Genomic DNA, 26,385 nt, shown 5'->3' with positions numbered 1-26,385 from the left:
GCTCAAGGGCTTCCCACTGCCAGAGGCCAGGGCTAGATGGGATATTGGGAAGGAATCCTTCTCTGTAAGGGTGAGGAGGCCCTGGCACAGGGTGCCCAGAGCAGCTGTGGCTGCCCCTGGATCCCTGGAAGTGTCCAAGGCCAGTTTGGACAGGGCTTGGAGCAACCTGGGACAGTGGAAGGTGTCCCTGCCCATGGCAAGGAATGGAACAGGGTGATCTTTAAGGTCCCTTCCCACCCAAACCATTCTGGAGTTCTGTGATCTGCTTTTCAAGGGTCTCTCTGGCAGAACAGGGTGATCCTAAGGGCCCACATAGGCTAAGGAATCTCTTCTAGGATGAAATGAAGTCGTGCCTGCCCAAACACCTTCCAGCTGAAGGTGATCTGCTCTAATATCTCCTTGTCATCACCCTATAGCAAGAAGCAGAAGGAGATGAGCACTGAGGCCTCTTCCCACCCAAACCAGTCAGGGATTCTCTAAATCCTCCAGGACGTGGGGCCACCAGCACATGGGGATGTTAGTGACAACAGGCCTGGCTTCATCATCTGTGTCAGACACGGTCTGGGCTGTGCATAGAGAATGTAACAAAAGAGGGGAAAAAACTCAAAAAGTTCTTGATCGCAACCGAGACAAATTACGGAGCGCCACCCGCACATCCCAAGGCCCCGGGGCCGATGCGCAGGGCCGCGGGTGGCCGCAGCCGCCATCTTGGCCAAGGGCAGGAGTGAGGGCAGGAGGCCCCGCCCCTCGCGCGGGGCTGGGGGCGGGAACGGCCGCGCCTCAGAGCCGGGAACGGGAACGGCAACGGGAATGGGAATGGCTGAGCCTCAGAGCCGGGAACGGGAACGGGAACGGGAACGGGAATGGGAATGGCTGAGCCTCAGAGCCGGGAACGGGAACGGGAACGGGAATGGGAACGGGAACGGGAATGGGAATGGGAATGGCTGAGCCTCAGAGCCGGGAACGGGAACGGCAACGGGAATGGGAATGGGAATGGGAATGGCTGAGCCTCAGAGCCGGGAACGGGAACGGGAGTGGGAATGGGAATGGCTGAGCCTCAGAGCCGGGAACGGGAACGGGAACGGGAACGGGAATGGGAATGGGAATGGGAATGGCTGAGCCTCAGAGCCGGGAACGGGAACGGGAACGGGAATGGGAATGGGAATGGGAATGGCTGAGCCTCAGAGCCGGGAACGGGAATGGGAACGGGAATGGGAACGGCCGAGCCTCAGAGCCGGGAACGGGAACGGGAACGGGAACGGGAACGGGAATGGGAATGGCTGAGCCTCAGAGCCGGGAACGGGAACGGGAACGGGAATGGCTGAGCCTCAGAGCCGGGAACGGGAACGGGAACGGCCGCGCCTCAGAGCCATGGGAGCAGCCGTGAAACCAGGGAATCGCGGTTAATTGAGGGAAATTGAGGCTCACCGAGTAGCACCTGGAGCGAGCCCAGGCTGCACAGGGCTTCAGGGGAACGTGAGGCAGTGGAAGGTGTCCCTGCCATGGGCTGGCGATGGAATGAGATGAGCTTTAAGGCCCCTGCCAGCCCAAACCATTCCATGCTCGCGTTGATTCCCGAGGCAGTGACATCGCCTCATGTCCCTGGAGGAGGTGTTTGTCATGGGAAGAGGGAAAAGGCTTCTCTCCTCAGTGCGGAATGCAGGATAGGATGAAGTTTGTGTGCCACACTCCTGATTCCTGGTCGAATGAAAGAAAAGTGCGTTGGGACGTGCTCTGGGAAGTTCTTAGATCAAAGCCACAGAAATACCAATTAGTGAGGCAAGGTCCAGGGTGCATGACTCCCACACTTTTCTTTCCTACTTAAAATAAAGGCTGTCAGTGATAGCAGGGGCAGAAATGTCGCTCCTGTTGTCACCTCTGCTAAACCCTGTGTCCTGGTAGGAGGGCAGGGCTGGCAATGTGCTCCCTGGGCCAGTGTCAGCCCTTCCTGCTGAGGAGACAGCGACTGGGATGTGGTGAAACACTGAGCAGCCAGGACACACCTGAGGGCCCAGGTGAGCACACCCAGGTGAGCACGGCCCCAGTGTGGGCAGGTTCAGACCCCTGCCAGGGCCACTCCTTCATTCTGCTCCTCTTCCAGTGCACTGAACTGGGGAGGTGCCATGGAAATCCCTTGATTGATCACGAGCTCTTCAGACACAAATAATAAAACTCAGCTTTCATGAAGGAGGGAAACAAACTGGGGTTTGCTAAGATTAGACTCTTACGTGAGAAGATTTCAACCCAAAATAGAACTGCTCTTTTGGCTTTCTGCATTGGTGCCTTTCTGCCCCTCAGTCCATTTTCTCCCCGTGCTGCTGCTGTAGGGAATGGTCAGATTCCCTGTTTTGGATCCTGCAGCACCTCAGGGTGTTTCCAGTTTTCCTGGGAGCAGGAGGCACTGAGGGCAGTTTGCTGTGTGTGGAAGCAGGACTGGTGAATCCTTTGGTGTTGGCACAGTCGTGCTGATGGAAATGTGAAGGCAAAGCACCCTTTTGTTCCAGGAGTTATGATACAGAGGATGCAGCCTAAGGCAATCCCTGCTGACTGGGAGAGGGATATTCTGCCCCTGTGCTGGAAATCTCCCAGGAGCTTTGCTTTCCTGGCATCCACAAGCCTTCCCCACTTGACCAGCTTGCAGTCAGCAGCCTTTTCTCCAAGTGCCTTTTGCATCAGGCGTGTCAGGGGACCAAATACTTCCTGGTCTGTGGGGACCTTCTCAGTTGTCCTGGGGCTTTGAGATCGCTGTTGGGCACTGCTACAAGTATGGCTGGAGCAGGAATTCTGGAGAGGGCTCTGTGTGTGGCCTGAAGGAGCTCAGCCCCTCCTGACTGCTGCCTTTTGCCCTGAACCCTGGCCAGCTAAAGCTGCCTCAGCCAGGGAGGTGCATTTTGAGCAGCCAGACACTGCCTAAGGGGACCAAAGCTGTGGCTGTGTGTAAAACCATCCAGGACATGGCTTCTCCTGCTTTCCTCAGCTGCAGGAGATGCTATTTCTGGTGCAGGGGCTCTGTGAGGGCAGCAGCACATCCACAGCTCCCGGCTGTGATCCTGCCTGCACAGCACCAGCTCCTCCCTGCCCACGGAGCTGTTGGTCGAGGTCTGTGCCAGTGCTTGACGTCTGACAGCTGCACGTTGGGTTCTGGGCTGATTCACTGTCCCACAGAGACAAATCCCTCAAAGTCTTTCTCTTGGGAGGATTTGCACATCAGAGGTGTAAGGGGGTTAGCAACACACTGCATTCCCAGAACGGAGCTGCCCCGAGGTCACAGCTTGGTCATTGCAGCAGATCCCTGAGGGAAATGCTTTGGTGTCAGGTCACTGTTAACTACTCCTCCTCGGGGAGGTGAGAGAAGCTCCTGGCAGGTGCCAGCCTGTCCCTGCTGTGTCCTGGCTGAGCAGTGAGGTGGCTCCTGGGTCACTGGAATCCCGCAGCAGGAAGACCCTCGTTGGGCTATTGCCCTGCATTGTCAGGCACACAGATTGCTTTGTTTCATTTGCCTCATGGAGCTTCACAGTGGCCCACACGAGGTGGTCTCTTTGCCCACGGCCAAGCTCGGCCTTGTCCCCAAAGGTGGGATGAAGAAACGAGGGACAGATGAGCAGGGTCCCTGTGCTCGCAGTGGTTTCTGACCCGGTGAAGGGGAAGTGCCAAATGCCAGGAGGGTGCTTGGCCTGGTGAAACAAGAGTCTGCAAACACAGGGCATCACTCAGGGACACACACAGCCTGTGTCCCAGCCTGGGCCAGGGCAGAGAGGGGCCAAGAAAGAGCTTCTGCATTTCCACAGCAGCATTTCCCAATCACAGTTTATGCCACCTGGGTCACTCCTACTCAGATCACCTGGGCTGCTTCTTTCCAAGCCCCACCTTTTTGCAGCCCAGGTACCTCACTCTGACACAAACTGCACCCAACTGCGATTTTTTCTAACTCCTTGCTCCTTTTGGAAGACACCAGGGACAGTCCAAGGCTTTGAATGCCAGGGAGACGTGGCACTACCTGCTAGGAGGGAATAAGCAGGTGCAGCCTTGGCTTCCCTCTGCTTTTCCATCATAAACACTGTTTCCTTCTTGGTGCTGCAAGATTGGGTAAGAAGGTAAAACAAAGGGATCTACAAACTAGCTGAGTATTACAGAGGTGCAATTAAGAGTAAAACATGGCCTGTGTGGCGTGATCCCTGCATTTGCTTTGGGATTGGAGTGCCGCAGGTCTCCAGCTGTATTTGGAAAGCAGTGCAGTAATGTGTCACATTACTAGTTCCCTCCTGTGCTGCTGCCTGAGGGCAGGAGGCCTTGAACCCAAGCCTTGAAGCACTGGGAATGCAGCTGCTTCTGCAGGACCAGCTCTGGTGTTTTCCCCAAGCCATGGAAGTGGGCAAAAAGGTTTTCCTTCCGCTCAGGAGTTTTGTGTGCCTCACCCATGGGTTCCAAATGCCACTTCCCTCCTGCACCTGAAGCTGCTTCTGAAGTTGACTCTTGTCATTGCAGTTACTTCTTAGGGGATCCTTGCACTAAAGAGTAGATGGAAAATTATTTGCAGTGCATTTGTCCTCTTGATTAGGCATGGAAAATCTTTCTTCCTCTTGTCTCGAGTCTTCAGTTTTATTTTGCTGCTCAGCAGCAGGATGTGCAAGGTGTGTGCAAGGAGCTCGGTGCCTTGGCTCCTGGCTGGTGGCAGACACTGCTCCCGGGTGGAATTGGGGCTGGATTATCCCTGGGCTGGCGCTTTGGGGTTCGTGGAGCCCACAGCCCTGCCAGCCCCAGCGTGTCCCGCACAGCGGCTCCGTCATCCTCAGGGCTGTTCTGCAGCCCCCTCCCAGAGATCAGGGCTGTGTCCAATCCCTCCAGCACTGCCCCAGCACACAGCAAGAGGGAGAGAGGCATCTCCTGGTGCCTTTGGAAGCATTTTGCCTGAAGATGTTGGGTAGATTTCCGCGTTTATCAGGAGAGGGGTGTCCAAGATGTTGTTGTTTGTGCTGGTCACTCGCCTCTGTCTTGCCCAGCTCTCAGCACTGCTTTTCCCACGAGCAGCTTCCCGATGTCTCACCCAGCTGCAAAGCAAGGAAGGCTTTGCATTTCTGCGTGGATGCCCAGAACATCCCCGTGTTTGTCAGAGTTTTTGCCTCCTTCTTTCCTGCTTCATCCACCTGTTGCTCTACTGAAACCTCAGCCATGTAGCAGGCAGCTGATACCAAGAGTTGTTGCTTGGACTCTGTATTTTTATCCTTTTGTAAGCAAACTCAGGCCCCAAAATTGTGAAAGAAGGAAAACAACTTGGGTGGTGATTTCTTTAGTAACCCAATCACCATCTCCAAATTCTGTTGTGATTTCTTCAGTAATCCAGCCACCTTCTCCACTCCCTGTGATGACCTTTGGCAACCTGCCGCAAATGGGGCAAGAGAGTTTTGAGCAGCAGCTTGCAAGGCTCTTGTGTACGAGGGAATATTTGCAGAGTCCTAGTGGCCAAGAGGCTGGAATTTTGTGCTGGAACTCCAGGGTGTCACTGCAGCAGTTCAGCACTTTGGGAAGCAGATTTCCCCACCAAGGACTCAGTCCGGGGGCTCACAGGATCCCTGGGCTGCTCCCCCAAAACATCCGTGTGACATGTGGCTGTCCCCATTGCCTGGGGCTGCCACCGCTCACCTCAGGCACCCTGCAATGCAGTAATGTTGTTTTAATGAGCATTAGGACATCACATCATCCACTTCTGCCACTGCTCCTGTTATTTGGGTTTTTAGATGAGAGATTTATGTCAAACAGAGGCATATAAGACACTGAGCGTGTGGTTGGAAAGAGAACCACAGCCGAGGGTTGGCTGCCTCTGGAAAACCCACTGAAGCTGTTGGGCAGCTCTTTTCTTCTTGTTGCAGTGCTTGGAGTTAGCAGAGATGCTGAAAATAAGTGGAAAAGAGGGAAGACCTTACTCTATACTGTTTAGAGGCTGTAGTTTCTTGATTGCATACGAATTTGGCGTGCTTTCTGCTTTACGGGACTTGTCTCCAGACATAATGAAATGTGCATACAGGATCTATGGATCATCTTCAGGATCAGTTGTGGCTACAACTGGGTTGTGTGGATGTGATATGGGTAAGGGCTACAGATTTCTGTTTATTTTGTGTCTAAAGACATGGACTGTCTGGGAATTTTGGAATTACAGATATTTCTGATTCATTATCAGAGGTTAATTCCTCAGAGTTTTTACTTTATTGGCTTCTTGAAGGGTGGAAAACATGGGTACATTAAGCAGCACAGAGAAAACAGAGTAGATATAGTCATTGCATCTTATTAACTGGAATTAATGGCAAGCATGTCTAATAGGCAAAAGAGAAGTCCTCTCTCTGATAAAGCATTTGGGATTGTTGGTAGATTCCCAAAACAGTGAGGGGAAAGAAATCACATTAGCTGGGCATAGACACAGAGCTAGCAAGAGGAAATGTTTTACAAAGGATTCCTGTCAATTTTCTCCAGTATGTCCAACAACTTTTAAGATGCCTTGTGCAGAAAATGGGGAGAAATGGGGAAAGAAAACAAAATACTTCTGCCTCCTGCAATATTGAAAGTCCTTGGGAAAGTTGGGTCAACACGTTGGAGCCCTAATGACAACAATGGCTCTGAGGGAGCATTGAGCAGCAGGATAAAGTACCCCTTTCCCAGATGGAAGTGTAGCTCAGAAAGTACTGAAATTACAATATAAGAGATGTAGAATGATGGTTTTGCTTTGCTTTGATTTACTTCAGAGGAGATGACGGAATATTTCTTCAGTCATCTGAAACTCACTCTTTTTGGACTGGCCCCTGGTGGAAGGATACAAAGACTCATAAGGGACACCTTAGAGAAATTCCTGCCTCCAAATGCCCACGAGCTGGTGTCTGGAAAGCTGCACATTGTCCTCACCCGCCTGCACGACTGGAGAAGTGTGACAGTGTCGGAGTTTGCCTCCAAGGAGGAGCTGATTCAGGTGGGAGCAGCCATAGCACCTCTAATGAGGGAGGAGCTGGGGGACATTTTCTGCCTGGCCACGTCCCACAGCACTAAATCACAGAATGGGTTGGGTTGGACTGGACTTTGAAGCTCATCCAGTTCCAGCCCTGTCATGGGCAGGGACATATTCCACTGTCCCAGGTTGGTCTCAAGCCCCATCCCACCTGACCTTGGACACTTCCAGGGATCATTACCCAGTGGTGCCCAATAACCCAGCTGGGAGGCCCTGTTTTGGCATTCCCAGCTGAGCCACCACTCCCAAAAGCAGCAGTTTCCCTGGCTCTTCTGTCACCTCTGTCCTCCCCATCTCACCCACAGGCTGTGCTGTGCAGCTGCTTCATCCCGGTGTATTTTGGCTTTTCCCCTCCAGCGTTCCGTGGGGTGGTGAGTAGCTTTGTGGTCTGGAGACCGTGTCCCAGCTCAGGCCCAGGGCCCCTCCGGCCTCTGTCCTTTCTCCAGTGGTGGGATTAAGGATGTTTCCAGCTGTGTTTGCCACCAATGCAGCTCGAGGCTGGCTTCCCCCAGTGTCTGCAGAGGGCCCCAAAATCTGACCTCGCTGCAGACAGGACTGAGCTTCTCACAGAGCTGTCCATCTTCTCCTGTCCCTGGGGTTGCCTCAGCTCCCTTCTGCTGCACTTTCCTCCCAGATTCCTTGCAGTGTTGTGGCTGGAAGGGAGGAGGCCGGCTGTGCGCCTGGAGCAGGGGAGCAGCGGTGGGGCTGTTCCCTGGAAGGGGATCTCTGGAGCCCCAGAAGCTCAGCCTGGGGTGGGCCTGGTGGGGCACAGGGCCCACATTTGCCCGTGTGAGCAGCACTGCTCTCTCTGCAGAGGGGCAGGCTCAGGGCTCCCTGTTGTGTCCCAGCGCTACGTGGACGGGGAGCTGGCCATGTGGAGAGCCGACTTCGTGTCCCGCAGCACCATCACCATCTCGGCCTTCGCCGGAGAATACGACATCTGCCCCAAGGATGGCCCAGCTGCCTTCTTGACCTTCCAGCTCTCTGACTGTATCTTGCAGATCTCAAAATTGAACATCTGCCGCTTACTGTACATTTTTCAGCCTCCCTCACGTCAGGTGAGCTGCTCCTCCAGGTGGGCAGAGCCACGAGCCCCCCGCAGCAGCCCGGCTGCCCTCAGTGCCACCTCCCCCACAGGTCTTGGAACGCTTTTATATCCAGGGCTACCAGGACACGGTCTCCTTCCTCAAAAGGCTGAGTAAGTGGCTGGGAGTGGGGACAGGGAGGTCGGGGCTTCCCTTATGTCGTCACTGGTTTGCTGACACAAGGTAAGAGATGCTGCCCCAGAGTGACTGGGGCAGAGAAATGTCTGTATTCGAGGATGACTTGACTCCTGGCCTCTCCTGAAGCTCCCTCTGGAGCCACACTCCCCTTTTCTCTGCCACACTGGGCATGACAGAGCTTTTTCCCAGGGAACTCGGCTCCCAGGATCTCTAGACAGAGGCACGGGCTCAGGTGCCCTGGGTGGGGTTTGATAAGCCCCTGATGCACAGAGCAGCAATGTCTGGTGATCCCTGAGCCCCGGGGTCACCAGTATCCCTGACCTACAGCCAGCCCAGATCATGCCTCACACTGCTGCAGACCTGGCAGTTGAGCAACAAGCAGTGAGAGCTGGGATCTCTTCCCACCAGGGGATTTCCAGGTGAATTACTTCGAGGGCTTCACCCTTTGCTTGGCCAATGAATCAAATCAGGAGGAGGAGGAGACCCTGCACCTGAAGCCACAGCGGAGGGTTCTGCACTCCAGAGCCACGGATCATGAGGATGACACCCAAGGGAATCCAGGGATCAGCCAGGCAGGGCATGAAGAAGAATAGGAAGCCCCACGCCACCTTCTCCACCCCCAGGAAGGTGAAGAACCAGCACTTCCTTTACCCCATCCCTTTTCAAGTGACACTTGCCCTGTCAGGGCTGTCAGTGCCCAGAGAGCCTCTGGGGCAGGTGGGAACATCAGGAATGGGAGAAAGTTCCCTCTCAGGTCAGGGGTCACGAGTGAGGCCTCACACTGGGCCCTCACCCTGGATTTGGGTGAGCACTGAGGACTTCACTTGTGGCTGGGTCAGAAGGGCTCTGTGGAGAAGGAGCTCTTTCCATGGAGAAGGCCATGCACTCACTCACCTTGTGAGGTAACAACAGGTTCTGCCCACACATCCCTTCATGAAGGGTGTCTCAAGGGTTCAAGCTGCCTTTGCTGTGCCAGCCAAGTCCAAACTTCTCCTTAGCAACTCTGGCTGCAGCCACAGAAGTTCTTAGTGCATGGAAAGCAGATTGTAGCTGAGGGTAAACCTCTTGCTGTATCATTTTCAAGCAACACAAGGCAGGTGTAAATCCAAAACCTATCGTTTTCTGCAATCCTGTGCAAAGTTGTGCCTGCTCTCATTTTAGTTTTGCATGGAAAACCAGTGAGTCCTCAGCATTTCACTTTGCAGTTTATTGTTAGTAGAAAATACAAAGAAGCTTCTGATGAATTGCAATATTTCATTTTAATCTTTATTTTCTCTTTCCTTCTGACCCTTTCAACATTTCAGAGTTCATCAGCTTAAGAAAGATTATGAAGCTTTCTCAACATGACAATTATTTAAAATGCAGCCACATAAATTAAATGAAAAGTGAAAAATGACACAATCTGCTATATGTAGGAAGCCCACAAGAGATGAGGAGTGGAAAGGGGAAAGAATAGGACCATTACCATTCCAGATCTGAAAAGAAAAGCTTGGAAAACATCAAGTGGAAGCAGGAAAGATGCTTCTTTGGAAAACAAACCCACTCTAGACCCACTAAGAAATGCAGTACAGTGTTAGGCTGTAGAAGTTGCTGCCCTGGTTGCTGGTTTTAAAGGCTCCATCAGTCTGAGCTCTGTGGAGCTTTTGGAAGCAACAAGGTGGGAAGGAGCTTTCTTTGGATGTTGGGCAGCTCTGGGCTCTCAGGAGTCTCTGTCTTTGTTTTTGTCTCTGGGCTGCAACGTTTTTGACCACCCTCAGGTGCAAAATTCCTCCTGTGGGAGGAATCAAGCCTCATTTGTAAGGGCAGAGAGCAAGCAAGGGGCGAGTCCAGGCTCTCAGCCTCCAGAGCAGAAGCACATCAGATTTTCTGGTTCTGGGAAGGAGAAGCCCTGCTGGTGAAGGCCAGGAAAAGGCTCTTTCCCAGTTTGTCTGTGCAATGCTGGAATGTCACTGATGCTTCTAAAGCAGCAGGGGGATCAACTTGTGAACAACTTGTTCCTGGTTTCTTGAACAAGCGACATGTCCTGAGGACAAGTGTCTGGAGCCTGCAATCCCACAAGGCTCAGGCTGCATTAGCAGGTTTTCCACAAGGCCTTGCCTCTTATCCATGTGCCCAGCAGGACACAATTGCACGAGGAATTGCACCTTCCTCAGCAGCCAGACTGCAAAGAGAGGCTGGCATAAAGCACCTGCAGCCACCAGCCAGAGGCACAGGCAGGACTGGGCACGTGCTTGGCTTTGCTGGGCTCACTTCCATGGATCAGACTCTTCCCTCTCCACCCGCAGTGGCATCCAGCTCCAGAGGGAGCTCTGCTCTCTTGGCTTGTCTCCAGACTCTCATCCCATCCACCTCAGGCTGCACATTTCTGCTGAGTTCGAAGCAGAATGAGACAAGCAACAGGACAGGGCTACAAGGGTAACATTTTGAGGATTCCAAACCCCACTGCCCTTTAGACAACGGGAGGAAGGGAAGCAGCTCTGACCAGGCACTCGAGTCCAGTTTGTCCCACAGGAACTGCCAGAGGTGTCTATGCCACTGACCAAGGTGCTTTTATTCCCTTTAGGGCCAGCTCGGCCACAGAGGAGCATTCCTGACCCCGCTGCTGCCTTTGGCCCCGGTTCATGCTTTAAAGAGGCAATGAGCAGCTTGGAAGCCAGCCTGAAGGCTGAGCCTGACCTGCCCCGAGGAGCACATGGACTGTGGCAGCAATGTCACAGCACAGGCAGGGCCACAGCCCCCACGTGATGCCCATGAACCACCCCTGGAGGAGACTTTCCAGGCCGCTTCTCTCCCGACTGGCTGCAGCTGGCCTTCCCACTTGGCTTCCTGGGGCTCAAACAAGCTCCTGCACAAGAGGATTCCAAGCAATGCCAACCTCTGCCTCTATCCATTGCCTCTGCCAAAGCCTCCGTTGCCATTGGCTCCAAGCTCTTGTCTCCAAGAGGAGACAGCTCCTGCTCTGCTTGCTTGAAAAGATGGGGGATGAATAAAGCCAAACCCAGCTGCTTTGAGTATTGAATTCTTAAATACTTATTTCTTGCTCCTTCCAGCAGGTTCAGAGCAGGCAGGTGCTGTGCTGAAACTGTTTTAGTTTGGAGGCTCCTTGCAGAGTGATGTTTGTTAAAGTTCTCAAAGTTTTACTCCTTGTTTATGATCAAGCACCACACGGGGCAGGTGGGATACACTGGGCCCTTCAAACTGTGCTCCTCTTTGTGGCTGAGGTTTGCAGGTGCATTTAGGGGATTTGGAAGTCCAATTGCTGGCTGAGAAATTTCCTGGGGGATTTCAATGCCGATTTGAACAGGGTACCTGCCTCAGGCTGACTGAAATGGTAATCTGGTGCCTGGAGGTGGGGATGGTGCTTGCAGCAGTCTGGAGGAGCAGCTGTTGGATAAGTGGCAGGGAGCAGAGGTGCAAAGGCAAATGCTGGGCTCATTGTCCCTGCCTGGGGAGGGCTGGCTGTCTGCCAGCCTTCCACTTTGCCCTGTGGCAGAACAGCTGGATTGGAGCCGCCTGGCTTTGGCTGCAGGGCTTGAGAGGCATAAATCCATCCAGATGGATGGAAGTCAGGAGGAGACAGGACCCAGTGCAGAGGGGATCCATCAAAATGGGCCAGAAAGTTTTAACCGGACTGGAGCACCTTCCCTGTGGAGACAGGCTGAGGAAGCTGGGGCTGCTCAGCCAAGAGAAGAGAAGGTTGTGTGGAGACCTCCCAGCGCCTGCAAGGATCTGAAGGGGCTCCAGGGAAGCTGGAGAGGGACATGACAAGGCTCAAGGGCTTCCCACTGCCAGAGGGCAGGGCTAGATGGGATATTGGGAAGGAATCCTTCTCTGTAAGGGTGAGGAGGCCCTGGCACAAGGTGCCCAGAGCAGCTGTGGCTGCCCCTGGACCCCTGGAAGTGTCCAAGGACAGTTTGTACAGGGCTTGGAGTGGATGGTCCCCCTGCCCAAGGCAGGGGGTGGAACAGAATGGTCTTTAAGGTCCCTTTTAGCCCAAACAATTTCATGATTTTATGGAATAAGCCTCCATGGTTTTTTTAGGAAAGTTATTCCAGAGACACTATTCCCAGGTCACTGATTTCAACCAAAGATGGCAGAACACAGGATACTGTTGTTTCACACAGCACTCGTGGTTAACTTTGAGTCTGCTTGCATAAAAGCTCCGTCCCCCTACTCCCCACACTCATTCCTGCAGTCTCCATGGCCTTTTGCATGAAACTTCCCTCTGTTCCATTTTCCTTTGTGTAATTTATCAGGTTATTTACTCTAATAAACAGCTGCTGCTGTTGAGATCCATTTGTTGGCTGTAAGGAACCACCAAACAGGGCAGACACAGCTGGGGCAAAGCCAACCCACAGCCTCTGATATGCAGCATGGATTTGGGATAATTAAGAGTGCTGCAAATCCATTCTGTGTGCAGACCAGTGACACAGCGTGTCTTTGCCTGGGCCATGCTATGTGTGTGGCTGTGAGTTACAGACAATTGCAGGAGAACTCGTGTATTTGTGAAATGTCAGCAGATTCAGCCTGCAGGACTTGGGAATAGGGGGAAGTTGATCTTTAGTTTTCTCCATCCTTCTTCACAGCTGCGAGTTCTAGGGGGATCCAAAAGCACTCCCACCTCCACAGGCAGGAGAAGCAGGGCTATGGAGAGGTGTGAAGCTCAACAATTGATAATTGTTAAAAAACCTTAAGGGAACTATAGAAAAATTAGTTCCTGCCCAGTGTGATGCTCCCTAAGGCTTCTCTCTCTCTCTGAGGACTCTCTCTGGAAGTTTTTGAGTGGGAGGAAAACACTTAAAACATGGCATTTCCTGGCAACTGCCCACCCTGTAATCTGCATTAAAGCAGGGAAAGATGCTGCTGGTGGGGAGGAGATGGAGTGGGCAGGGAAAGGGCTGGGCTGTGAGGTCTGCAGGTGAAGCTGCCCGTGGCCCCTGCTGTCTAGGGTGGGTCCCAGGAGCAGCACTGGAGCTTTGCCTCAGCCATTGTGGAAAAGCAGGTGAGGCCTGAGTAGGGGCACTGCAGTGGCAGCACTGCAGGCAGAACCAGACAAGTTCTGAAGGAAAAAACACTCCCCAAAAATTCCCTTGAGAACCAGCAGCCATGCTGGTGTGTGCTGGTGTTGCCCACCACCAGGGCCCCACCGGGACAATCCTTGTTACCTGTGGGAACAAGGTGAGAGCTGAGACAGGGCTGAGGTACTGACAGGGATGAGCAGCCCCAGGAATGTTTGACTCCAAAGGGTTTTCTCACAGCTGAGGAGTTTGCAGCTGCCTCACGGCGGAATCATTTCGAGTCTCTTGGGCAGCTGCACAGGAGGGAACTCACAAGCAGATTTTGACGGGTTATGCCTTAAATCCCTGAGAGCTTAGTGCCAGAACATCTCTCGGGATCTTGGTGAGTGTGCCTGGTGTCCTGCCAGGACAGAGCTCAGCAGATAAATATCTGGAACACAAACGTGTTGCAGTAGGGAGGTGGCACTAAGCTGGTTTGTAACTTCTTTGAGATATCAAAATAATATCACGGGGATAAAAAACCAGCTACTTTTAATGTGAGCTACTCCACATTTGGAGTTTTTAGTCACACTCAGCATCAGTGACCTGGTGGGTGAAGTTCCCAAAGGTTTCCCTGCTCTGTCCCCTGCTCTCTTTATGCTGAGGGTCTGCAGCCCCCCTAGCCCCTCACCTCCTCCTGTCCATGGCTGTCTTAAGCAAACCAGGCACCAAGGTTTGGAGGAGCTTGTGGAATCGTTGTACCAGGGAGCTGACACCTTCCAGCAGCCCCCACACCTTCTTCACCCTGCAAAAGCAAAGTACATGGGCTGAGTTTAATGATGGCTATAGGCAGCAAGGGGGGAGGGTGTTGATGGTAAATGCACACTGTAATAGTCTTTTCCATAACCAAGAGATCCTGTGGCTTTCCCACCAGCCTTACCGACTCTCCCTCGGATCCAAGGGAACACCAAATCCCTCCATGTGTCCCTTCAGCTGCCCTGCCACTGCTAAAGGCACAGCCCCTGGTTTGTGTGTCATTCCCTAAGGCCTCTGTTGGGAAGTCCTTACCCCTTCCTGAATAAGGCTGGGAGCCTGTAAGGCTGCAGCAGGACCTTGGCCAGTGGGTCCTGCAGTCCGTTCACCTGCTCCTTCTTCCACAAACCTGCACCAGGAATGACAGCACAGAAGGAAATAAAAAGCAGTAATTACAAACAATGAAATAAATGCAATAACTCCTCTTGTCCAGGTACTGAAGCCCAGGCCAGAGTCCAGCTGGAGCCATTCTTACAAAGTCTTTTTGCAACAGAAATATTTACTCTAATAAATAACTCAGTAATGTCCTAAATATAACACTGCTGCTCTTGAAGGCTGCACCAGCCCTAAACCCAAGCTGAACACCTCAAATCCTCTACCTGGCAGGAAGTAGGGGGTCAGGCACTGAGGGACCCTTTTGTACAGGCCAGGGTGTGTCCCATTGGGTTTTCCAGAGTCATTCTTCCCGCAGGTGCTGCCGAAGCGGAAATTGCCATCGAAGTAGTTAAAGCCAAAGGCATCTGGGAGACACAGAGAGAAAGGGATGATGTTTGTCTGTGTCACACCGAGGTGCCCCTCAGGTCCTGGGGTGCCACTTACTGTTCCTGTACAGGAAAAGGGCAGTGTCCTGGTACCCCTGGGAGAAAATGTCGTTCAGGACCTGCAAGGAGAAACACTTGAGGTCACTAAAGAGCCCTGACCCCAATACTACAGGATCTATTCAGAACTGTTTGGCTGTGGAGGGTTGGGATGGCCCATTTGGGAAGGGAGCAAACACTGGTTGGTTTCCAACCACTACAGCACCAGTTAGAGAAGCACAGAATATTTGGGGTTGGAAGGGGCCTTAGAGATCACCTGGTTTTGTCTGGTCCTTTGGAGGTTGTGGACCTCATCCCCAGCTGGCCACCCATCAACAGTGTCCTTTCTCCAAAATGTACTGCAAAAACAGCGGATGCTGCCCCCTCCCTTTGAAATCCCATTAATTAACAATGGAGATTGAGCTGAACCTTAAATCTTGAGAAGGCAGGAGCAGCATTAATCTTTTCACCAAAACTAAGCTGGGAGAAGTCGTGGCGGGCTCACCATGGTGCTGGGTGGAAAGAGAGCATAGCTGATCCTGCACAGGTTCTCTATGGAGATCTGGATGCTGCCATTGAAGATCTGGAAGCAGAAGAAGATGGCGGGGCAGTCGCGGGGGCAGATGTCCAGCTCTCCGGTGAACGGGGACACGGTGATCACGGGCTCCTCCAGGCTGGACACGGGCTGCAGGCCTGTGAAACCTCCGTCCACGTAGCGCTGGGGGAGCAGCACAGCGAGGGTTGGCTTTGGGGACCTTTGCAGTGTCACTGAGTTGGGAGCCAGCAGCTGCACTGGTGACACTCCTGTCATGAGCCCATCCCAGCTTGTCCTCCCTTCCCACTTCCAACAGCATCTTGTCCCACCTGTGCTCTTTATCCCTTTGCCAGCTCCTTCCCCTGCCCTGCCTGTGGCACCCAGCCAGCTCCTTGACCAGGCACTGTAATCCACAGCAGTCATTAAAATGGAAATGTAATTATTTTCATTCATAAAGCTTTGTACAACAATTTTTGGCAGTCAGGAGCCAATTCAGACATCACCAAATGCACAGTGTTGTATAACTTCCAAGTCCTGAGCTTGAGCAGTAGGGCCCTCACATTTAATAATTGCCTACAGACTCATGGGGGATTACTCACAAGGCAAGGAAAATGTCAATTGCTCTATTCCGAAAGGAATCTGGATTTACAACCCACCTTAGTGGGATTGGAAGTTGCAGCTGATGGAATTAAATGTTGATGAAATAACATTGCAGAGGGGCATCACAGAGCAATCACAGACATGGGGATGGGTTGGGTGGGAAGAGGCCCCAAAGCTCATCCAGTGCCACACCCTGCCATGGGGAGGGACACCTCCCACTGTCCCAGGTTACTCCAAGCCATGTCCAACCTGGCCTTGGACACTTCCAGGGACCTTAGAGACCCTTCCAGTGCCTGAAGGGGCTCCAGCAGAGTTGAAGAGGGGCTGTGGACAAGGGATGGAGTGATACAAGAAGAGATGGAGTGATGTAACAAGGAGCAATGGCTTCCCACTGCCATTAGGGTTAGATGGGATATTAGGAAGAAATCCTTCCCTGTGAGGGCTGTGAGGCCCTGGCACAGGTTGCCCAGAAAAGCTGTGGCTGCCTCAACCCTTGGAGGTGGATGCACTGGAAAACACTGAGCTCCTCCTTCCCTTCCCTCAGACAAGCAGAGCATGGAAATGCTCAGGGCTGGGGGAGGATCCTCCCACGAGCTCCGAATGTCTCAGCAGTGCAAGTCAGCACCTGAGCCAAGGGGTGAACCTGCACTGCAGACGGGCCCTGCCCGGGACAACTGGGTTGTGTCTCAAGGCCCCACTGTGGGTGTCCTCTTATCTCACTCAGACATCAACAACAACAAGATCCACACTCTGTCCATGGGCAAAGCAGGAGAGGGCTCTCCAGATGGCAATTCCACCCAGCTGTCGTCTTAGGATGAGGTGAAGAATAAGCTGAAGGCATTATCATCTTCCATCAACTAAAGGAAAAGCCTGGATGCACCTATCCATGCCTGGTCAGAGGAATGTAAAGTTCAAATCCAAGAACACCCCTCTGGGACCATGTGTTGTAGTGGAAACATCACTCACCACTCCTCGGTAGGATGGAGGGATGAATCCACAGTAAATTGGAAGAAAGCAGCTGCAGAGGAGAGCCTGGGGAGAAGAGGGATGGCAGAAGTCAATGTTCCTGTCAAAGTTCTTCTGGACAAAAGCTGTTGATTTGGTGCCTGAAAATTCAGCCTTGACAAAATCTGGAACCAGGCTGTTGGTGCCACCTGGACTTTGCTGGGGACTGTGGCAAGAAAGGCTTCAAGAAAGGGAAAACATCTGATTTCATTGATGTGGAAACACTTCTTTGGAGCAGGGCACAACGCTGCCTTTTTTTAATTTTATACCTGCCAGAATTAATAGTTGTAAATAGACATGTCTATGTCTGTTACAGTTTACGACAGGAAAGAAACGACACTCAGCAGTCAGGTTGTGAAGTGAGCAGGGAAAGAGGAAGTTTATTATGATTTGGGGTTTAAATAGGATTTGGAATTTGATGAAGGATTGGGAGATGAGAGGAACACCTCTCTGACCCCAGTGGTCAACTCAGAAGTCCATCACAGGGAGAAATATGAAAACAATCTACTTTGTTTATGTTACATGTGTGAGAAACTCCAGTTCAAGAATGAAAATCAAGGTGGCATATGTCCAACACTGCCCTTTGGTGGTGGCAAGCTGAAGCTTTGGGGCCAATTTTCCATCTTTACAGGTTTTTGGACAAAACCAAGACACCCTTGTTGTCCTGATTTTTCAGCCTTCTGATTGTTTTTCATTTCTACTGTAGTTTCTCACACTTGTGACAAAAACACTGATATTTTGTAAACAAAATGCTCTTTCTAGGGGGAAGGACAAATTGATAGACTTCTGAGTTCACCACTGGGGTCAAAGGGGTGTTCCTCTCGTCCCCCAATCCTTGACCAAATCCCAAAAACTATGTAAACTGACATTCCCATAATAAAGTCCTTTTTCTCACTCTCAAGCTGACGGGTGAGTGTGGTTCTTTCCGTGTCCTCTTGCAACATACCCTCACAAGGCATCCTCACCCTGCTGGGATTTGTCAGTGGAAATGCCACTGCTGGGGCGTTTGCAGCCATTTCCCACCAGTCTTATCAGCTGGGAATGAGCACCCTGGGCTCTTGGGCTACCTAGAGGAGGCACCATGGGGTGAGTTCCATCATCTCCATGGAGTTTCCATCCTCTACTGTCTCCCTGGGACAAGGGACCCAGGACCTCATGGTCAGCTCTGTTAGGACTTTACCCCAGGATTCTCTCCCCAGCAGATAATTTACTGGTTAATGAGCTGCTTGTTGTTCAGCAGCAGCTTTGTCCAGCTCTTTCCTCCCAGGAAAGTGCTGAGGCAACAAGGAAAACCATTGCCAGATGGCTGAGGAGAGACCTGTGGGAGAGCTGAGAGGTCACATCAGCACTGACAGAACTCTTTGCAAAGTCATTATTAAAGCCCCGACATCAGCTCTATAAGGCTGGAAACAAACCTGCTGCTTTTTTAGCATGATTTATTCCATCTGATCCTGGAACTCCAACCCTCCTCCTTGCCCCTAAACCCATGGAGCCCACTGTGGTGGGACCACAGCTCTGGCAGAGCCTCCTGGCTCCCTTCCCATCTCGGGTAGAGAACAGTGCTATTAAAGCCACCAACACCTGGGATATGTCACACAGAATCACAGAATCATTAGGTTGGAAGAGACCTCCAGGATCATCGAGTCCAACCCAACCCTAACCTCAACTGCCACATCCAGTCTTTCCTTAAACGCACACAGGGACGGTGAATCCACCACCTCCCCAGGCAGACCATGCCAATACTTTATTGCCCTCTCTATAAAAAACCTTTTCCTAATATCCAGCCTGTATTTCCCTTGGCGCAGCTTAACACTGTCCTGATGTTCTGTCAGTGCTGCCTGGAGAAAGAGGCCAGCCCCACCTGAGCACAGCCACCCTTCAGGGAGTTGTACAGAGTGAAAGGATCACCTCTGAGTCTTCTCTTCTCCGGGCTAAACAAGCCCAGCTCCCATGTCCATCCCAGGCCGTCAGCAGAGACCTTCCCACGGCACCAGAGGAAGGTCTCCCTACCTGAATGAGCTCCTCCTTGGAGCTGAACTCCGAGGCCATGACGTTCTGGCCGTCCACCACCCGTGTCAGGGAGATGTGCAGCCTCCCCGAGGCCAGCAGGTAGGAATCCTCTGGCAGCATCCTCTGCAGGACAGTCTTGAGATTGGCCAGCAGGCTGCACTTGGGAGAGAGGGGGCCCAGGATGGTTTTCCTGACCTCCGTTGCCAGTGCAAAGAAAAATTCCTTTAGGTCATCTGAAACAGAGGCGAGGGAAAGATGGAGACAAAGTCAATATCCCTGCTGCACTAAGAGTGTATTTTAAATCCTATTTTTAACACTCCTCACCAATAAAGTTTCTTGCAGCCCCTCTGTGTTACCCCAGGATGATACTGCTGCTACAGTGCAGGGCAGGAAGGGGGCCGTGACCCCCAAAATGTCTCCAAACATCATATCTTTGTGTGACCCCACTGGTGAAATCCCCACCTGCACCAGAGAAGGGGCCTCAAGATGCTCTTGGTTGGGATTAGGGAAAGGCTCCAGAGAGCCACAGGAAGGGGGACACTGAGTTATCCATGACAATGAAGGATTGGGAGATGAGAGGACACACCTCTCTGATCCCAGTGGTCGACTCAGAAGTCCATCACAGGGAGAAATATTTAATATGAAACACGACTTGCACAGCAATTTCCTGCCTTCCACCTCTGATTTTCCAAGTGGGCAGCCCCAGGCTTTACAGGGAACTGGGCTGACTCCGTGGTGAGGATGAGGGGCACCTCTTCTGCTCGGGGCTTTGCTGCAAGCTGGGTGTCCTGGCTCCACATTGCTGGGATTCCTGGATTCCTGGGTCCCCTGGAGACCTCCGGGGAGGTGTTAGTAGCCATGATATGTGTCTGCACATCCCAGGAGCTGGGTTAAAGCAGCAGAGCCCTGGAGCCCCGGCCGAGAGCTCAGGAGACTCCAGGTTTTAAAGATTTCACAATGATGGGGAGGAAGAGGAGTGCAGCAAACTCTCTGCAGGCAGCCTGATCCCACAGAGGGAATTTGGTGCCTTTGCTGACATGAGGGAATATCCCACCCTGGGCGAATATCCCACTTGGGGGTTTAAACTCTTGCAGTGAAAGCTTATCCAGCACCAAAGAGCTGTCCTTGGACCTGGCTGGGCGCCCTGGGACCAGCAGGGGCCACGGGCCTGGCTCAGCACCAAGGCTCTGCAGGGGCAGAGGGTTCCGTGCCGTCTCCTGGGATTGTGTGGACGGACAGACGGATTAGGTGGAGTGTCCTGAAGGCACCTGGAGCAGCCCGGGCATTAAGAGGGGTTATGAGAGGGATGCTGAGGCCACGGCGGGCAAACGATTAGCGCTGGGCGGGTTTGCAGAGAGGGGATGCTGAGAGAGCCGGCCCTGCAGGGAGGTGGGGCACGGCCAGGTCACTGTCTGGCTGCTCTGTGTCCTGGGAACGGGGGAAGCGTGGGGAAAGTGCCGGGTGAGAGGTGAGAGCCCAGCCCAGCTTTGTGGGGTTGGCTCTGGACGGGGTTTGGACTCGGAGGAGTGAAGGATGAGCCTGGCAACAATGTGACTGTCCCTGTCTGAACCAGCTTGGTGACAAGCGTGTCCCCACGAGGTGACTGGTCACGGAGGACAGACAGCCTGGCTCTGGGAGCTCAGAGCTCCTCAGCCAGCCCGCGGCAGGGCACGGGCACCTGGCTGCAGCCTCCCCAGGGACAGCAAACACACCCAAACACTTCTCACCTTCCCTTTGCCCCTGCGGTCCCCATAGGAAAATGACAGAATGTCTTACATCCATTTTCCTTGTTAGAAACCTGACCAGAGGCATCACTATCCAAAGTCCCTTTTATTCCTCTAGGGAAGATATTTTGGGCACAAGGTCACCTCAGCACCTCTAAGTGGATGGTGCCTTCCTCCTCCAGGGAAGCAGATGCCCAGTTCAGGACTGGGCCTCCAGGAAGAGCAGTTGCCAGATGTATTTTTACTGCTGGACAGCCCCAGCTCCATCCATTACAACAGCAGGAGGAATCAGAAATTTTAGGGCCCTTGCTTGTTTGTGGAGGAGTTCATCCCCATGTGGGCAGAAATGTTCCTTTCTGCCTTGTCTAAACATATTTGCCAATGTTTTGAATTATTTTTAGCTGCAGAAGAACAGTTCCAGCATCCACCAGAGGTTTCAGGAACCGTACGTTCCCTACCAGCTTCCTCCATCATTTTTTGGTCCCAAAAATCTTCTGCTCCTCCTAAATGTCCCTATTGCTTAAAGCAGAACTTGGATCAGGCTTTAGAGCCTTAAGTCTTGTGTACACTTGTTTACACATGGACACTAATTGGAAATATGGGAGGATGTGATTATTAAAAGTGGATTAACTACTCTGAATTAATTCTACACATGGAGGATCTTGTTGCTAGAGAGGCCTGTTTCCACACTGTTGTAAGAGGGTCAGAGGAAAACCCCTTTAGCAGCAATAGGAGGAATCCCAGCCCTGGGCTGGAGCAGACTGCTGCTCCTCCAGGAATGTCCTGCTGACAAGGCCTTGGGCTTTAGCCACAGGGAAAGGTGCACCCGGAGCTGGGAATCACACAACATCTCCCCTTCTTCTGGAAAGGTTGAGTGGGATAAACCAAAGTGACATGCAGACAAGGCTGTCAGTCTATAGATACCTGTGGGACAGCCACTTGTGTCCCTTCATAGCTACACATCCCAAGAAACCTGATCCATAGGGAAAAAAGGGGCTTTGCATGAGCAAATCCAGCCCCTGCGGCCGCACAGACTGGCTTTGGGCCCCATCTCAGCACCCCTCAGACCTCAGAGCAGGAGATCTGCTCCTCCAGCAGGAGCAGGAAAAGGAGCCAATGGAATACAGGTACATCCAGCTTCCCCCCTGTAATTTCTGCCCACCAGCTGAGGCAGGGAACACTCAAGGCTGTAAGAACCGGCTTTTTCAGCTCACACCTCCCAAAACTGCACCGCGCCGGCTGCCAAGGGTGGCACCACCTTGGGTTTCTGTAATGCCTCCTGACAGGGCGAGGAGAGTTCCAGCAGCCCCACCACCCCTCCGGCACCCCGGGGCATCACCCCAGGGGTTGTGGAAGCAAGGAGCTCCCGGGAGGACTCGGGGCCGGGGGTCTCTTACCCAGGCCAACCCCACACACGACGGCAGCGGCGATCAGCGACCCGGCCGAGGAGCCGTAGACCTTGCAGGCAGACTTGAGGAGCTCGGGAGCCAACTCCAGCAGGGACTGCACCACCCCGACCTGGTACAGGGCCAGGAAGCCACTGCCCGAAAAGGAGAGTGAGAACGGGGTGCTGGAAGCCCGGAGATCCTCCACAGCCATCTCGGGATCCCGGCAGCGGATCTGGCTCGAGGGCTCAGGTTGTCCTTCTCCACCAGGTGAACCTCAGGCTCTCTTCTCCTCTGCTGCTTCCAGGCTCATGTCTGGCTGCAGAGGAGTCCAGAAGACGGATTTTCTGCCTCCTTTTATGACAGCTCCCCGAGGCGTTGAGATTCGCGAGCTATTTTAATTGCTGCCTGTGCTAAAAACAGAAATTTTCCCCTGATCAAAACAGCTCTTATAATCCTCAACCACAGCCAGCTTGGATGCTCAGGGCTGAATCAGGGCTCCCCTCTCATGCCAACGAGTCTGCAGTGCCCCAGGAGCCCTCCCAGAGAGGGTTCTGATGTTGTTGTGCTCGTCACACTTGGAAACGTCTGTGCAAAAATTCCTCTTTGCTTCATGCTTTCTTCATCAAAGGGTGTTTTCCTAAATTGGATTCTCCATCAATCCCGGCTTAGGCACAGCTCAGTACTGAGTGAGTAAAGGCTTGTATAAGACACTTAAAGCCAGAGGGTGTTACACAAGGGGTGGATGCAGGGCGTTACGTTAGGTTACATTTGGAAATATTCCTCACACTTGCTCCCTGTTGGAAGGGGTTTGCCCCTTGCCTGACTCTTGGACATTGTTTGCATGGGGCAAAAACCAAAGACCTGGATTTGTCTTTCTCTCTCCTCTCAATGAGGCCTTACAGTAGCACCATGTTACCCAAACCTGTGGTTATTGAACCAGAATCAAGCTGCCTGTGGGCTGTCTGCATTGCCTGGGGGATAGTTATAAAACCAGGGAGAAATGCAGTGGATTTCTTGTCTTCTCAGCCTTAATGATCCATTGCTGCTGCCAACATACAGAATAAAAATTGCCATTTTAACAGATGTATTTATTAATTACTGGTAAATATTGTGTCGTTTCTGTTGTCCAAATCCATCGAGCCGCACACTGAGAGGAAACATTCCGTGGGTTAGAATTAGGGCTGTGTATCCAACACAACGTGGGCATGTGGGTAAGAACAAGGCTCTCCTTCCCTGTGTCCACACACCAGCCTGGCCAGGACAGTGCAGGGAACCACAGCATGGTCCAGAATCCTGATACCACCTTTGCAGTGCTGTTTCACCCCCAATTTTCATACCTTTCCCCTGCCTTCTCCAGCCATGACTGTGTCTCCAAGACAGGAATTGGAGCAGAGTCCCCCACACTGACATTCAAGGTGTCCTTGGGTTGAAGTGTCACCAGGAGCTGCCCATCAGCAGGTGGACATCACCTGGAACCCCCCAGGTAAATGTCACAGCGTGGCCAGGGCTGGTCTCTGGTGCTCCCTGGATGTCAGGACACACAGGAGGAAGTTGCCAGCTCCAAGATATATCTAATAATGAGTGGGATTATTCTGGAGGCGAACAGCTGCTGAATTAGGGATTTTAGATCCACAGCCTTAGAGGAGCCCCTAATTTCGTGTCTTTCCAGTATCTGATGTTTCTCATGATCCTCTCGCTGGGTGAGTCTCCCACACACCCCAGCCTCTCCACCAGCCTCCTGGAGATATCAAAGCTTTGATCTGTGTGATTCATGCCACTGGCTCCTCCAGCCCTTGGGAAAGCAAATCCCTTCATTTAGAGGATTTTCTTCCAGCACTGGCAAGTTCATTACAGATAAAACTATCACCTGTTGCTGTGACTGGTCCAGGCACGCCAGGGCACTGGAAGTGCAGAGGGTTTGTGCTCTGGAATGAGTTGTTCCCGTGTTCCCTGTGCATTAATTGTTCCTATTGTTTGCCTCAGGCCCCCAGGGACTCCGACAGGTTCTGCATAAAGAGGTGTAGGATGCTCCTGCTCCACTCGGCCCTTGCACCTCTCAGCCCTGACTGCCAAGGTTTGTGAATGGTATAAATGATCCCACGGCAGCTGTGGGAGCACACTGCTCTGTCCACACAAAGCTCTGTCCTGCACTTCAGTCACGGGGCTCCTCCAGGAGGGCCAAGGTGCCAAACCTCCCCTGCACCCTCCGAGCTGCCAACACCAGGAGACAGCATCCAGGAGGCATCGTCCTGCCTGGCTCAGTTCCGTGCTCCCGTGAGATGAAACCTTGTCATCATCCTCTTAGTGACAGCAAATTTTGCATTAATTGGCTCATTAAGTGGCGGGCTGATTTGCTAAGCTGCCCTGCCCCCCCGGGCACTCCAAAGCAGGATTAGTGGGGACTGCCAGCTTGGGAGACAGGATCCCTGCAGCAGCCGGGGCTGGTTTGGGGAGAAAGGCTCACGTGAGCACTGGGTGGGCTGGGGGCTGTGCAGGGCTGTGCTTTGCCCAGGCAGGATCAGAGCCCAGATGGCTGGTGTCCGTCATCCAGGGATTGTCGTGCAAGGCGATTGCGGTGGGAAGCCACCACAGGGTGTTTAGGGAAGGATGAAGGTAATGCTGAGAGCTGGAAACAGCTCAAACCCCCAGGACTAATAACTTGCCCTTCTTAAAAACCTTCTTAATATCTTCAGGGGCCACAGGCAATCGGGTCCCAATTTTATAACCAGGAGATTAGTCCAAGGTGCTGGAATTTCTCATAGGAGGGGACCTGGGCTCCAAAAGCCACCAGCCCCGGGGTGCTGCACTGAGGCAGCTGTGGCTGCTCCCAGCCTCATCCCACCACACCCAGCTGGAGCAGCATCCCTGCACACTAGGTTGGATTTTTTGGGAGCAGGACCCTCTTGTGCAAGGTGCTGGGGAGGTTTGGCTCCTCGCTCCCCCAGGCTGCCCCAACAGGTGGGAAAAGGTCCAGTGAGCTGAGAAGAGTGTTTGGTTCAGCTGAGGTATTGGGGATAGCACAGGAGAAGGGAATGGGAGTTTTCCTCTCTGATGTTTCACCTGGCAGGTCCATCCCACGTGCTGATGGAAGATGATATCCTCTGGGACACAGGATATTTGACTTTCCATCAGGAAGTCAGTGAGGAGACAGAGCCCTTTTCTGCTCCATGCAAATCCCAACCCATCCCTGGCAAAACAAACTGGGGCATCCTGTGACCCCGTGAGCACATCCCCAGCACATCCCCAGCACATCCCCAGCACAGCCCCACGGGCTCCGGGCAGGGAACGGGAATGTTGGGACTGTTGCAAATGGACGAGGGCGGTTTCAGCCTCTCCCACAGTCAAATCTCCTGGGCTGGTTCCCAGCCAAAAGGGGTTGTGGTGCTGACACTGCACTTGTTGTTGGCAGGACCCAGGAGTGGGATTTAATATTTTCCGCACTCCTAATTACCCCGGGCAGAATGAGACAGAGCCGTGCAAGGTGTCCCCCCTCCCTCAGCAGGCAGTGACTCAATCCTGTCAGACTGTGTCAAACACAGCCCTGGAGGCCTTAGGGACATGCACCTGGGTGGGGAAGGGCTGCCTCTGTCCTGCGAGGGCTCTGCTTCCCCATTTTCATTTACTTTGGGTTTTACAAGGACCAAGAAGCTCAGCTCCTCTAGGACAGGAGGTGCTGGACAATTTGGGGAATTGTCACCCCAAATGTGGCAGTGACACAGACCCACACATTTGTTTGTCACCACCACCAGCTTCAACACACTAGAACATCCCTCCTGCACAATGCAAACCCCAAAACTTCATCTCCTTCACCCCAGGCCAGGTCCAACCTTGCAGAGGAGATGCTCCTGCTGGTGCCACCACACCAAGCTCTGGCAACCCCACCCTGCCTGAGCTGCCTTAATCCATGGCCCTGCTTAGGGGTCTGGGCAAAGATCAGCTGGAAACATTCCCAGTGATTAGGGTTTAAATCGCTTTGGCATTTCTCATCTCCTTAGAGCTCACAGGTGAGACCCCGGCAGCTGTAAATCCCCTCAGTCCTCCAGGATGTTACAGCTCCTGCACCACTTGGGAATGAGCTTTACCCAGTTCTTGGTGTCAGATCAGGCTGCTCTGGGTAGTAAATCTCCTTCTGCTGGAAAGGGAAGGCCTGTAAATTGTAAAAATGGCAGGACAACACTGTGTATCTGCTCTCAGAGTCCATTGTGCCACTTGGAATCTGGCTGGAAAGGAGCAGCCCACAGCAGCTGGAGCAAAACAAACATTATTTTGTCTATAACACGACTCCCAGCAGACAAGCCTGGC

General features: G+C 52.8%; 1 protein-coding gene across 1 annotated transcript; it reads right to left on the bottom strand.

Moving 5' to 3' along the window:
* Nucleotides 1-317: 317 nt before the first annotated feature.
* PNPLA1 (patatin like phospholipase domain containing 1) lies at nt 318-22,294 on the bottom strand. The gene is made up of 7 exons (XM_066335579.1): nt 22,093-22,294; nt 18,972-19,204; nt 16,923-16,988; nt 15,327-15,539; nt 14,855-14,904; nt 2,492-2,543; nt 318-410 (listed from the first exon to the last, which is right to left on the bottom strand). The coding sequence occupies exons 1-7, from the start codon at nt 22,292-22,294 to the stop codon at nt 318-320; spliced, it is 909 nt and encodes a 302-aa protein (XP_066191676.1).
* Nucleotides 22,295-26,385: the final 4,091 nt, after the last annotated feature.

Source organism: Sylvia atricapilla, chromosome 25 (genome assembly GCF_009819655.1).
Source record: "Sylvia atricapilla isolate bSylAtr1 chromosome 25, bSylAtr1.pri, whole genome shotgun sequence".
In the NCBI taxonomy this organism is placed as follows: domain Eukaryota; kingdom Metazoa; phylum Chordata; class Aves; order Passeriformes; family Sylviidae; genus Sylvia; species Sylvia atricapilla.
This window is presented reverse-complemented; position numbering and strand designations above follow the sequence as displayed.

Bases quoted from the DNA above. Each gene is read 5' to 3' on its own strand.
- PNPLA1 (XM_066335579.1), bottom strand. From the start codon at position 22,294: ATGGCTGTGGAGGATCTCCGGGCTTCCAGCACCCCGTTCTCACTCTCC. The intron at 19,205-22,092 runs GTAAGAGACCCC...CCTCTGTTTCAG, and splicing joins CGTGTGTGGGGTTGGCCTGG to ATGACCTAAAGGAATTTTTC. The intron at 16,989-18,971 runs GTAGGGAGACCT...TCTTCTCCCCAG, and splicing joins CCAAGGAGGAGCTCATTCAG to GCTCTCCTCTGCAGCTGCTT.